The sequence below is a fragment of the Marmota flaviventris genome, chromosome 12, assembly GCF_047511675.1.
Source record: "Marmota flaviventris isolate mMarFla1 chromosome 12, mMarFla1.hap1, whole genome shotgun sequence".
In the NCBI taxonomy this organism is placed as follows: Eukaryota; Metazoa; Chordata; class Mammalia; order Rodentia; family Sciuridae; genus Marmota; species Marmota flaviventris.
In genome coordinates this window covers 57081627-57095875 of record NC_092509.1, presented here as the reverse complement: position 1 = coordinate 57095875, position 14249 = coordinate 57081627, and the positions used below count along the sequence as shown (strand labels likewise).

Sequence of the window (14249 nt, the reverse complement as noted above, 5' to 3'; positions counted from 1 at the left end):
GAATGAACTCCATTTATTCTCAATGTGACCCTGAAACTTGGCAACCTTTACTTGTGGGAACTATTTCTTGGGGTATGGCTTTTCCTTCCAAATTAGCTTTAAAGTTGGGCCCAGGACTTCCCTTATATTTCCTTCCTGCCTCCAAATCTCATATTCAGGGAAATTCCCCAAAGAAGACTCAACCAGTTTCCCCAGAGGAGCAGTAGAGGGCATCCAGGTGTAATTTATGGCCACTGACAAGCACCACATCTTAATGACTGCAGAGCCGGCCGCAGGTGACATCTGGGATTGAGCTTGTCTTACTGGCCTAAGTCCCAGGGGCACTTTTTATTGGAGTAGTTGCTTCGGAAGACAGCTCTTTCAGGCTGGAATTGTGGCTCAGTGGCAGAGCGTTTGCCTGGCACCTATGAGGCACTGGGTTCAATCTTTAGCACCAAATAAAAATAAAATAAGATAAAGGTATTGTGTCCATCTACAGCTAAAAAATACTTAAAAAACAAACAAACAAAAACAGCAGCTCTTACCTTCTCCCCCTGAGTTCCAAGAGGTCTGGAGATCCCCTCTCTGAACCCAGCACCTTTCACCGCTCCCACATGAGTCGTGCAAGAAGCGGAGCTCCCATAAGAATGCAAAGGATGGTTCCAGCCCCCAGGCTCTGTCCCGTGGGAGCAGAGCCACCCCCTCTCCTGACAGGAGGCTGCACCAGTCCTCTGCTGGCTGCTTCTGTTTTTTTGTGCCTGACAGAAGCAGAGTAGGGAGGTGAGAGCTGCACTCTGGGAACTCTGCCCAGAGTTCCAGCCCAGAGAAACCCTTTGGGCATTTCCAGGATGGAAGAGGAAGGACCCTTTCTCCTCTCACCAACTTGGCTGGGGCCTGAGCCCCTTTAGCAATGGTGGCCAGAGAGACTGTGTTTGCAAAGTCCAGCTTAGCTGCTTCTTTGCTGTGACTCTCCACCCGAAGACCATCCTCAGGCTTCTCCAGCCTTTCTTTCTCAGGGTCATGGAAGGATGTGCAAAGAATGAGTGTGTGCCTATAGTCCAGGTGTCTTATAACAAACTGATTTGGGGGCTTGATCGTACAGTTTATTACAATCATTTTCCCCTGTGCCAATTGGTGTTGACCGAGTCGTGACACTTCCAGGAGCGATATGCCTGGGGCCCAGTTTCCCTGGCTCTGCTGCAGAGGAATGATCTGGAGTCAACACTGAGTCACAGAGTTGGGGGAAGCTGTTGGACCCAGTGAAAGGCCAGAATCGTGGTCTAGCTACTGGCAAGGTTGTATGTGTTTCTGGTTCTGGACCTGCAGAGTCTCAGTCCTACCTGTCCATTAGGACATTTGCTTATTTATTTATATATTTTTGGTGCTAGGGATGGAACCCAAGGTCTCGAGCATGCTAACTAAGCACATGTTCTATATCCCCAACCCATTTTGTCTTTTTGGACGTGCAGTCCTAGATCCATCCTTGTGTTTTCAGTGGTCTTGAGGTGGGACCCTAGAATCTGCATTTTTATGAACCTCAGTTTGAGAATTCTGATGCACAACCTGGTTTGGATTCTGTCTCCTCACCACCAAGAACCTTGACGTCCACTTGTTCCCTATCTAGTTCTATATCTTCATCCTCCTCCTTCCCTGAGCTTCTCCTTAGCTTATAAACAAACTTGTGCTTCTCCCCCTTAAGGAGGAGTGGCCTCTCCCACGTCCTGGAATCCTCAATTCATTCTCTCCTCAGACCTCAGTGTTGTGCTCCAAACCTCCTCGTTCTCCCATCCTCCCCGCTGGGGCTGCTCATGCCTACTCAGATCTGATGACGCCTGCGTTGCTGGCGCCCTGTTCCCCACATCCTCCTCCTGTAGACCCTCCTTTCCTGTTTCTAGAGTACACTCCTCTGACCTCTGATGGGTCCTCCGTCATCCTCTTTGGGGTCCTCCTAACTTGCTCACCTCTAAGATCTTCATGTTCTGAGGATGACCTCAGTCACTTCCAGGTAACTTCCATGACCTGAAACTGTTCCCTCCCAAATTCCAGTCTCCCCATGGACCTGGCCCCTCTGGGTTCCCCACCTGGTCAATGACTCCACCCTCACCTTAATGTGGACTACTAGAAACCCAGAACCACCCTGAGCTCCTCTCTACTCCAACATCCAGAAGGACATCCAACCCAAGGACGCCATTGCCCTAGCCCCCTTGGTCCCTCCTCGGTCCCCGCTCTCTGCCACTTCCCTGTATCATCTATCCTGGGGTTTTCAGCACACCTCCCCTTCTAGCTTTCGACCTCACCCTGTCTGACCCATCCTCCCCTTGGGGTCACCGTGTTTGTTCTAAAACTCACACCCAATCTTGGAGCTCTCTGTTTAAACCCTTCCCAGGACCTGTCCATCACAGGACTCCAGATCAAGCCCCTCGGGCTCCTCCCTGGCCTAATCCCTGTCCATTCCATTCTTGTTTTTCTTAATTTATGTAGTTTTGACTGAAGTATGAGCCAGCCACGTTCCCACCACCCCCTGCACGCATCCTGTGGCCAGCCCCAGCACCACTCAGTCCCCTGCTCCCCTGGGCTCCAGACAGACCTGAGCCTTGGGTTACTCTTCCCTCCCTCCCTCCTTCTTTCAATGACCTCCTCAATATGGTATCCTCTATAGTGTCAGCTTCTGGGATCCCTGCCTGCATTCCTGTGAAGCCTTTCTTGCTACAAACAGAATTATCACTGTTCCTTGTGTGACCCCATGTCCTGACCACCATGGCGTCCCCAGGCAGGAGTGGGCCAAGCCCCCTAACCTGTTGGGTCTCTGTATTCGGAATTGGCATATGGCTGGTGCTCAATGGAATGAATTGGAACTGACACATTGTAGTTGGGTGGAGATCTTTATTTAGCAAGTAAGACTCATTTAAAATAATTAACACCTCTTTGTGTAAAAATGTGCCCAAATCATTTTTTTTTAAATTTACTCCTGGAGAGATTAAAACCATGTGTTTATAATATCAATTCATTTACTTACTTAATCCTTAACTTTTATGGATTTTTTTAAACCTTCTGTGGCAAAAGGAACCTATTATCACTATTCCCTTTAAATTAATGCACTTCAGATAATAGGTGTACATGTTGTACAAGTAGATTATGTATAATGTGCTTATCTTTTGATACAGTAAGAATTTTCAGGAGTATGTCAAGATGGGTAAAAGGGAGAGAAATTACCAAAGGCCCCTCCCACTCCACACACATGTTAACGAGGTCTCTTTTTTGACATAGAGTCCAGCCAGCACATTTTTTTTCTGACATACAAGCCAGAGCCTTTGCTGATGTCATTCATTTCTCAGGCCCTGTGTATCTGCAGAGCATTGGGCTCACCAAGCCTTTCTGTCTCTGAGGCTAGTGTGCAGGTACATGAAAAGACCCGTTGGCCCCTAACTGGTTTGGTAATTCTGATGAGATTCGATCTTCTGACAGAGGATTGAAGGGTGAGCATCTAACATGAATAATCTCTGAGTTCAGGGACAGTTTCTTCATGCTGAAAACTTTCACAAACAAATGAAGCTCAACCAGGTGAAATTGCTATTATGCAGCTGCTCTTGACCTATAAAAGCACTAACTGGATATCATTCAGCCTGATAAAAACATGAAAGAGCATTGACCACGGTTCCCATTTCCTTGGCAGGAGGATTGAGGCAAGGCTCCAGCTACAAAGAGACAGAGGATCACAGGATCTCAGCCAGATCCTGCAGAGTCAGGATACTGCAGGCCAGAGATGAGGGCAGCATCTACTTTAGGGCCTCCTGTGAGTGACACTGGCTGGGGTAGGGTGGGATAGAGTAGCATATTTTAGAAATATTTGAAAATCATTAAGGATGAAGGTTTTTTTTTCTTATTTTTTTTCAATGTAAGAATGTAACATCCCAGACTGAAAAGAACTTAGACTTCTGAACTAGATTGGGGTTCAAAGTGGGTTCTGCCATGTAGACAAGTCATTTTGTTTCTCTGAGCCTCAATTTCCCCATCTGTAAAATGGGGATAATAACAACTACCTCTGGTGGTTTTAAGAATTAAGAGTAATGTAGGTAGAGAGAGGGGAGCTTGTGCTTAGCACCCCATAGGTGTGCAGTAATTGGCATCCTTGTTATTTCTACCTAATGGTTTCATCTTCTTGCATCTGCAGAGGTCTCTTTTGTAACAGTGTCAACTCGTGCTCACCTCCTCTGACACAGGCATGTTAGTCCACCAGAGCAAAGGACAGTAGCACATACTTCCTGATGGTCCCTAAGTCCACTGTGCCCTCCCGTGTTCACTAGTAAATCCTGAGTCCATATCCATGCCATTTCTCAGCTGCTGCCTTCGCCTCCCAGTCTGTCTTGCCCTTCTCAGACAATTTAAATCCATCAGCACCCTGCTGACAGATTTTCTTAAGTCACTTCTCTTGCATCCCTCTCTGACTCAGAAGTCTGTGAGACCCCCAATTCCTGCAGGTTAGGAACAAACACTTATTCAGGCATCCGGAGCCTTCCACAGATAGTCCCAGTCAGTCCTAACTCTGCATCCCCATTACTTCCCCAAGTCCTCACTCCTGTCCCCTGCAGCATCTCCACCATCCTCATCCAAATGGGAAGAGGCTTGGGCTGATGTCCCAGCTCCCTAACCTTCACCTCTGCAAACCCATACAAGCCCTCAGCCCCCTTCTCCTCTGCCAAGTGGGGATGATGAATTTGCCCCGTACTGTGAGCTCCTAAGGACAGGGACTGAGCTCCCTAGTGCTCGGTCCTGAGTTTAGTCCTGAGTGAGCCTCCACAGAGGCTTTGGAGTGACAACCCAGCCTCCACACCACAAAAAGAGGGTCCAGGGCTGGTGTTGTGGCTCAGCGGTAGAGCGCTCCTGAGCTCTACCTCTTAGACATTCAGGTGGGGCCCGGGCACCAGCATTTGTAGCAAATACCACAGGTGGTGATATGGGTGGTCTGAGTCTGAGGACGCACTTGATGTTGGTTAGTCTTTCAGATGTCCACCAGCCACCTGCTGTTTTCAAGGCACTGTGCCATGTTGGAGGCATGAAGGTTCAGGCTGGACCTCAGGTCAGAGTTGATGGCGGTTGTTAAGGGGAGGGGAAGGATGGGTGTGGCCAGTACCAGAAATCAGCCTATAGCATTTTCTGGAAAATGAATGGAAATGGAGAACATCATGCCCAGTGAAATAAGCCAGTCTCAGAAAATCAAAGGTCGAATATTTTGTCTCCTATGTGGAAGCTAAAGCAGAGCAACAGTCAGGAGGGGAGGATCAGCTTTCACAAAGATATAAGGAAGATGAGTGGAGGAGAAGAAGGAGATTGAGAGGGAGAGAGGAGGGATGGGAATGGGGAGAAAATGTGGAATGATTTTTTAAAAACCATACTATAACCACAACAGACACTAGTATGGCAATTTGTAAATCAATGGATGTGTAACTGATGTGATTCTGCAATCTGTGTATGGGGTGAAGGTGGGAGTTCATAACCCACTTGAATCAAAGTGTGGAATATGATATGTCAAGAAATTTGTAATGTTTTGAACAACCCACAATAAAAAATTAAAAAAAAAAAAACCATACTATGTGCATATATAAATATACCACAGGGAATTTCACCTTTATGTATAAGTAGAAAGAACCAATAATTAAAAAAAAAAAGATGAATGAAAGGAAGATCAGGAGAGGAAGGAGAATGGGGGGGAGGGAAGAGGAGAGGGGGAAAGTATTTTTGTTGGGGGACATGAACTGAAATTGAATTCCATGCATGTGTGATTTTGTCAGGAAGAACCCAACTACTATGTATAAGGATAATACTCTAATCAAAAGAAAAGAAAGAAAATTATACCATGGACCCAGGCTTCATTCAGTCTTGGGTCTCAGGTGTAAGGGTGTGGGTGGGAGCAAAGGCCACCTCTGGAAGCCACTAGGAGCCAGCAAATTGGTCAGGGAAGGACCAGAAACCAGAGTTCAGAGAAAACTGACCACCAGGCAGCTTCTTCCAGGAACAGGAACCAGGAACGTGAGAATGACAACCAAGAACTGGCAGATTCCCCATATTTCCTGCTCCCTGGTCCAGCCCTGCTTTTAACAGGTCGTCTACACCTGGAGGCAGCAGCGTGGACAACAGAGGAACACACCATTGACATGACACAGCAGTGTGCTCAGTGCCCACCTGCGATGATGACCTTGAACAAGATGCTTAATTCCTGAGTCTGTCTGTCTCTCTCTTTCTGCAAAGTAATGGCCTCCAAAATATCCACTTCTCAATCCCCAAGGGACTTTGCACAAGTGATTAAGGGACTCTGATCTGGGATTATCCCAGTGCGCCCTCATAAGAGACAGGCAGGAAGATGAGGGTAGGTAGAAAGAATATCACTTCTCTGTGATGATGATGGGGTCACAAGCCAAAGAAATGAAGGGACCTCAAGAAGCTGGAGAGGGCCAGGCAATGGACTTTTCCTTGGGGCAACCAACCTTGAAGTCCCACTTCAGACTCTTCTGACCACCAGAACTGTATAAGAATAAATCATGTCGCATTAAGCCACTAAATTTGTGGCAACTTGTTATAGCACCCACAGGAGATTAGAATAGAGATGCAAAGAATGCAGCATTGGTGCCAAACTCAGAGCCCAAGTGCAGAAAGAGGTTGGTTCAAGTACAACTCAGTAAAGGTAGCAATATTACCCACATTAGGTAAGTCTTAGACAAGGCAAAGGATGTGAGTACACCCCCTGTTTCTTGGTACCTTGTGGATGCCCGGTAGGTCCCTATCCTTCCCCTGAAGGTCTGGGTGGCTGGGGGAACCCCACCAAGGAGAAGTGTAGGAGACCTGCACTGGCTTGTGCCCTCCCCACCCTGCAAGTCTCTGGGTCTGAGCTTCTGTCCTTTGGTAATCAGTGTGTGTCCTGGGGGGTCATTCCCGGGCCCTCCAACTCCCCTGAATTTGCCGCTGTTGTTGGTTTCTGTCTCCCCAATGGTACCTACTCTTACATCTGACTTTAAAGCCCTTGGAATCTTTCCTGCATGAAGTTGGTGCTTTTCCAATTGCTCTCTCTTGTCCTTGCAGGTGGCTGCTCGGTTGCTTCTTCATGACACCGACTGCTTATCATGTGACTTCTTTGTTTCCCTAAAGGCTTCATGACTGTGCTGGGCCCTTGGCAGCCCCATGCCACACCTTCCCCAAGGAGTCCACTATCCTTTCTAGTTTGGAGATAACAAGATGTGGCCCGGGGTCTGAGCCAGGCATCAGCTGCTTCTGCCTGAGCTCTCAGAGGGTGGGCTGCTGCTGGGCCCCAGCCTGGGAGGAGCATGTGTGCCCCTTTATCTCCCAGCACCTTCTGAAGGCTGTCCCCTCTGGCCTCTCACAGGGACCTTCGTCTCAGCCTTCACTGTGCTGTGTGGGGCCCGCACTGACCTCCCAGACAGGCACGTGTGCTGCGTCTTCTGGCTGAACATCGCAGCGGCCCTCATCCAGATCCTCACAGCCATCGTCATGGTGGGCTGGATCATGAGCATCTTCTGGGGCATGGACATGGTCATCCTCGCCAGTGAGTAGCTGCTAGTGCCATGCCTTCTTGTGGGTCTGGAGCCTGGAGGGATGTGAGGGCCGAAGGAGCGGCTCAGGGACAGGAGGGACTTGGGAGGCCTTCTCGGCTGATCAGAGTCCTGCTCACCTCCTAAGGACAGGTGCTCTGCAGGGCTCACCCCTGTCCTCCTCACGACTGCCCATGGCCACTTGGCACAGGGGGCATTCCCCACCACACCTGGCCAGGACACCTGTAGGGAACTGAGTAGGCAGAGTCTCCTCTCAGATAGCAGAGACCTGAATGTTGCTTGGTACCTTGTGGATGCCTGGTAGACATCCTGCAGGCATTTGTCAAGGAAAAAACCCACACTCAAGTCTGTGTGGCCCTGGAAGTGGCCTGAGTGAGCTCAGCCCCTTCACTGACTCCATCCTACAGTTTCCAGAAAGAAGGACAAGGACATTTGCCCACAGGAAACCCTACACTGTGTTTCTTACAGCTAAGGCTCTGTGATTCCTTCTCGGGTTAAACTGAGCTCTTTGTTCATTGATGGTAAAGCTTTTCTAGTCTCATTTGGATGGGGCTGACCTTCACCAATCTGATGCAAACATGATTCAGACACAAAACCGTTTTGCCAAAGGGTATAAAGTTACAAATTTACCAAAGACGACTTGAATACTATTTTTAAAATAACCAAGCAAAACCTAAATCAGACATCACTTGCCTTGAGCAGCTGCACACTTCTCCCTTTGCCACTGTCCAAATTCTCATGAAGCTGTAGCTCCTCAATAATCAGGACCCCATCTCCTCGGGCACTTTGCCCTACCCTACTCCACCCTGACTCCATACTCCTCACTGGGTCCCACACCCAGTGAAACCATTCATCGGTGGAATTGCCAGTGCCAAAGGCAAGCTGTCCTAGGGGAGGGAAGTGGAGGCAGACAGAAAACCCCAGGGTTCAAGGAACCTAGAACGATCTAGAATAATCTAGAATGATCCAAGTCAACAACCTGAGTTTGGGATCCTGTGAAAATCCAAGACCTGACACACACACAATGCCAGGGACAGGGCCAGTGACTAATCATGTCAACAGGCCAGAGAAGATGCAAGTACCTGAGCCTGAGTAACTGCAGAGCCAGTGTCTGAATCAGACAGGCTGCCCAGAACGGGTCCTCCAGGAGCACGGGTAAGGGGAGGAAGTGGGTTGGCTGGACTTAGGGCATCTCAGAATTAGAGCAAACCAGTCACATTCTGGGCAACCAGGGGCAGCCAGAAATGGGAAGAGGCACAGCAGGCCTGGCCAGCAGCTGGGTGTGGGCTGCCCTGGTGAAGGATAAACTGATAAGCAGTAAGAGAACTACTCCTTCCTGCTGCAAAAGGCCTTTCTGGGGCAGTGGCTGCTCCTGCAGGTTGGGCTCTGGGAGGTGGGCCTGGAAGAGTCAGTAGAGCGCAAGGCAGGCCGATACAGCCCTCCAATGGAGACCTGCCCTGTGTCCAGGGGCCACTTACATTTTGTAGGAGAGGTCAGAACATTACTGATTCAAAAGAACGGCTACCCGCCTTCTGATGAGTCCTAAAATCTGCCTGATAATTTCTCAGAGGGAATTGGGGTACAGGCTCCTGACCTCGTTTCTAACTGGAACCTTGGAAGACCATGAAGCCTGCCCTGGCTTCACACCTATGAACCCCTCTTACTGGTTCATCTGCTCATCAAACCAAGTGTCTGGCCAGGTGCTGGGACTTTCGTGTGTTAGTCAGTTTTGTGTTGCTATGACAAATACCTGAGATAAATAAACTTATAAAGAGAAAAGTTTTATTTTAGCTCACAGTTTTGGAGTTTCAACGTTTTGGTCCATGGTCAGTTGACTCCATTATTTTAGGGTCTATAGTGAGGCAGCACCTCATGATGGAACAAAGCTGCTCAGCTCACAGCCAGGAAACAAAGGAAAAAGAGGAAGTGACCACAGTCCCACAGTTCCCTTTGAGACACACCCCCAGTAACCTAAGACCTCCCACCAGGTCCCACCTCATAAAATTTCTTCTACCTCCCAATAATGCCGCTGTGGGGACACATGGGCCTTTAGGGAACATTCCACACTTGCAGGATGAGCAGGTACATCTCTAACCCCAGTCTTTCCTCTCCCTTCCCAGCACCCTAATCCCTTCCTGTGGATGAGAGTCAGCTCCTTAGATGTGTGGACGCTGGCTCTAGGGAGCTATCTTTACATCAAACTCTGTAGGGAGCACATAAGAAAAATAGTCACACCGTGGTCTCATGCCCACTGACCCTGCCTGACCACCAGTGTCACTCCCCCATCTCAGCAGGGGATGGCTTTGCACTTTTTCCAAAAATTGCACCCACCCTCCAAGGACATGTCTTGCCACCTGTGCGATGGGCAGAGATCGCTCTGAGCAACAGTGGAGTGCGTGTGTATCTCAGAATCGCTTCTAGAAAGGAAAGGCCACAATCCGCTTGTCTGTCCTAGTAGACAGTTGGATAAGGAGCTGTTCTTTCTGGTGTCGCTCCAGGCCCTTCCTGTGAAAATGAAGGAAACGTTTCAGTTGCGACAACACAGGTTGACTTTTCACATGGCACCCTCCAGGGTGTTATCGGCAAGAAGAACTCCTAATAATCCAAAATAAATGGGAAAACTGGGGGTGGGGGAGGGGGTTCTGAGGAATGATCTGTAGAGTAAATGAAGGGGATTGAGGTGGAAGGAGGAGGGATGGGATAAGGGAAGAAAGGGGGACTGAATCCGACTGAACTTTCATATGATGTTTATGAGTATGCCACAGTGAATCTCAAAATCAAATATATCCACAAGACACTAAAAAAAAACTGTAAGTAAATTGCAGAGAGATCAGTAGAGGGAAGAGATCGGGAGGGAGGAGGAGGGAACAGGAAGGTGCTGGGGACTGAATAAGAGCAGATTATAATCCGTGCTTTTGTGATTATGTCAAAATGAATCCTAATGTTATATATAACTAAAAAGAATCAAGGAAAAAAAAAAAAGAAAAGCTCCTAAGAGGGAAATCAGAGAAATATAGACAAAAGTACAAGTGAAAGTCAAGAGCTTACCAGCCTGCTGCCCTATTTGTATTCATCATAACAAATAACAATCAGTAATGGCCCGTCTTGGTCACGGGTTAGTAGGTACTTGGTAACTGTCTGGAGGGTTCCTTCTACAGCTGTACCCATGACAGATGTGGCTATTCCATCATGACACTGTCAGCCCAGGGCTTCAGGCAGTTGATCCAAGATGTCTGCATGGTCATTGGCCATCTCTGAGCCTGGGTATTTTCCCAGAGCATTAGGTTTTATACTATGTGGCTCCTGTCCATACAGAGGGCAAAACCACATGGCCCAAAGAGCAGGGTGGACACCAGAACAGTTCACCTCCATATCTTTAGGTTGTCACAACCAACCTGCCCTGCACCCGTCACTCCTGAGATGCATCCAGAATTTATCTCAAGGCATGGGCTGGGGAGGAAAAGAGAATGAGGGCAGGAGGTGAGCAGAGGTGTGGCCTGGCTGGGATGTGGGGGCTGGGGAGGCACTGGACAGAGTGGCTTGGCAGAACTTCTGTGTCTCCCCTGCCATCCTAATGGGCCTACCGCTGGCCACAGTGACTAGTCACCATGACCAGTGAGCACCCCTTGTCAGAGGACATGACTTCTAGGAAGTCACTGGCACAGCGCCTATTCTGCCTCCCAGGACCCTCCCTGGGTCCCCTCCCATTGTGTATTTCAGGCATCCCTGTGGCTTCTGTTTTTAGACTGTATTTTCTTTCTCTCTTCTTCCTCCTGCTGCCTCCCGTCTCTATGTTGCTGCAGTTTCTCAAGGTGAGTCTGCTGATGGGCACATGGACCTGGGGCTGCCTGGGGCCCTCTCCTCCCTGGGACCGTCACTCTTGCCCACAGACACCCTACTCTCCCAGTTGGTCAGCGGTCTTTTATTTTTAACTTTATATTTTGGAAAATATAGATGAAGCTCACATCAGCTTCAAGCAGTCACTGCCACCCTGTTTCATCCATTACTCCCACCGTCTCCACACCCCAGCCAGCACTGGATCATCAGCACCTAAGGTTAATGAGTAATCTGCTAGATGAAGAGGGAAAAACCCAGGGAGGTCCATGGACGCTCCTTTTCAGACTAAGATAATTAGTGGATGGGGGTAATGGCTCAGCAAATCCACTCAGATAATTTCAGCCCCGTAATTTCACCCAAACATATTAGCAATGATTCCTTAACATCAACAGTGTTTGTATTTTCCCAAAGGTGGCTGGGGATGTAGCCCAGTGGTAGAGCGCTGGCCTAGCACACGTCACACAGATACACACACACATGGGTTGAACATCCTCATGATGGTTGCTTCCTTCCGGGTACTGCCTTCCTCCTTTCTTCCTGCCTCCTCTCCACCTGTGCCAGAGGACCACCACTTGCTCACTCACTTGCCTAGACTTTTCCCCAAGGCTCTGCATGTTGCCATCACACCAGGGCAATCTGGTGGAGCCATTTTTATGCAGCTGCTTCTGGACTGTGAATTCAGGAGCACATCAATAGCCTTCCAACCTGCACCCTAACCACCCCTTCTCATCTATTGCACAGTTCTTGACTCATCCTTTCATTTTCTAATTGAAAGCCAATGCCCTTGGGAAGTCAAGTCCTGACATAGCAGTCATTTATACCATAGTATGAATCAACTCTTGCGAGCATATTCTGGTCTGCAGACACCTCCTAGAGAATTCTTAAAGGCAAAGGGAGCCTAACCATCTCTCTCTTCTGCTTCTTCCTCACAGGGTACAAGGAGCAGGGCATCCCACAGCAGCTGTGAGCCCGCAGGACCCACCAAGGAAGTCCCGGGGCCCTGCAAGGGCTGCACCAGGCAGCTTGTGGCACAAGGACCTTTACATGTTCTTTTCTGCCGTTTCCTGGATTCGGGGTGGAAAAGGGGGTATTTTTAGAAATATTATTTATTTTGAAATCGCATCTGCTTTTCTCAGCAGGCTCTGAGGGCTGCCAGTCCCTCCTCCTGCCCGGGAAAGCATGGTAGGCTCAGGCACATGGAGCACTGGGGAGTGGGGCAGAGATGGGCATGTCGACAGAGAGGCTGGGATGCTTCTGCAGGCTCACCTTCACCTGGCAGAGCCCATTGCCCACTGCAAGGGTACTTCAGAGCTGCAGAGCTGGGCTGCAGTGGTCCCTGTCCAGGTGATCGGGACTTGCTAAGGGGGCGGGACTGTGGAGGACTCTTCCTCTGGGTCCCCACTCCTGCCTCAAGTATCTGGTGCCCCTAGTGTTTACTCTGTGGTCTTCTGGGGGAAGTGCCAGGGTGCAATTGAGGATGGCCAGTTGCCAGTCCAGTGTGGAAAGGTCCACTGTGCTCACAGCTGGCATTGGGGAGAGCATGGGTCCCCATGGATCTGACCACATACTCAGTCTCCTTGCCGCTGATATGTAAAGGCAGAGTGTGTTTGGTCCATTATTTCCCTGGGTGGGAGGGCAGTGGCTCTGTCCCTGGGGTGAAATTGCTGGAATTGCCAGGCTGAGGTGTGAGTGGGCACGAACTGGCTGCTTTCCTCATGATGCTTAATACCATTTCTGGTCCACAGTCCTTTTTTTTCTGAAATCCTTGAAGCCAGATGTGTCTCTGAATTACGAAATTTTGGATTTGAGAAAGATGGTATGATCTATTTTCTGCATATTTCCTAACACCCTGGCAGAGTCTGGAACAGCCCACCCACCATCCAGTACATGAGTATTTCTGCAGAGAAACATGTGAATAGTCAGATTAATTGGGATCAATAAAAAATGTAAATAGCGTTGCCTATTCAGGTCAGACTAGATAAGTCCTGGGAGAAAGACTACCACTAGATAGATGGCTTTTGGAGTTTCCGAATTTCAAAGCAATTTAAGGAGGTGGTGAACCTTCATCTGAAAAACCCGACTTGCACACAGATGCACTGGAGGTGAGATTGTTGGTGCTGCACGGGGACCACAAGGCTCCTTTAAGCCACTTCTCTGAAATTGATGGCTGCAGATTAGATTTTAGTGGAACCAGGAATCAAGAGAAGGCGTGCCGACTACTGCCAATCAAGTACCAGTCTGAAATTAAGAGAAAGGAGATCCAGGGGCTGGGGTTGTGGCTCGGTGATAGAGCGCTTGCCTAGCACGTGTGAGGCCCTAGGTTCGATCCTCAGCACCACATAAAGATAAAATAAACAAAATAAAGGTATTGTATCCATCTACAACTAAAAAGATGCTTAAAAAAAAGAGAAAGGAAATCCAAAATTATGGTGACAGGATGGATATTTACATGTCTGTTTTCACTCTCTAACACAGGAAGTGATAACACGTGGGACTGGCCCAACGCTCAGGTTCCAGACCCCTCTGGGCTTTGAGCCATTGGATGTGTCCCTGTTTAAGGGACTTTTCTTATCTATCAGAGGCTCTGTCAAAACCCTATCAGGGCTGGATGAGGAGCCTGGCTACAATGCAGGATGCGGGCTCTAGGGAAGCGGTGCCCACTGCTCTGGGGGTCCCATCCCACCTACCCCCACTGGTGGGCTATCTAACTACAGTTCTGCCGGGGAGCAGACTTTGGGATTCCCCACAAACTTAACTGTCCCCTGACCTCTGTGAGGCATGGGGTCCTGTCCTGCCACTTACTCCTGGCCCCTACTCTGAGGCAAGTTCTCTGCTCCTACTCTGTCCTTCCCACCGTCTGCCTCTTAGTTT

The 14249-nt window shown here is 49.0% G+C and overlaps 1 protein-coding gene across 2 annotated transcripts in view; it reads left to right on the top strand.

Annotated features, from left to right (window-relative positions):
* The window catches only part of Stum (stum, mechanosensory transduction mediator homolog), a 63941-nt gene extending 51018 nt beyond the window's left edge, over positions 1–12923 (top strand). Inside the window, exons 2-4 of one of the 2 annotated variants that reach the window (XM_027954729.2) lie at positions 7355–7534; positions 11345–11353; positions 12311–12923. In XM_027954729.2, the coding sequence (XP_027810530.2) occupies positions 7355–7534; positions 11345–11353; positions 12311–12345 (224 nt within the window). In that variant the 3' untranslated portion in view covers positions 12346–12923. The remainder of the gene's footprint in view (positions 1–7354; positions 7535–11344; positions 11354–12310) is intronic. The other variant, XM_071600019.1, reaches the window with a different exon arrangement.
* The last annotated feature ends 1326 nt before the right edge of the window (positions 12924–14249 follow it).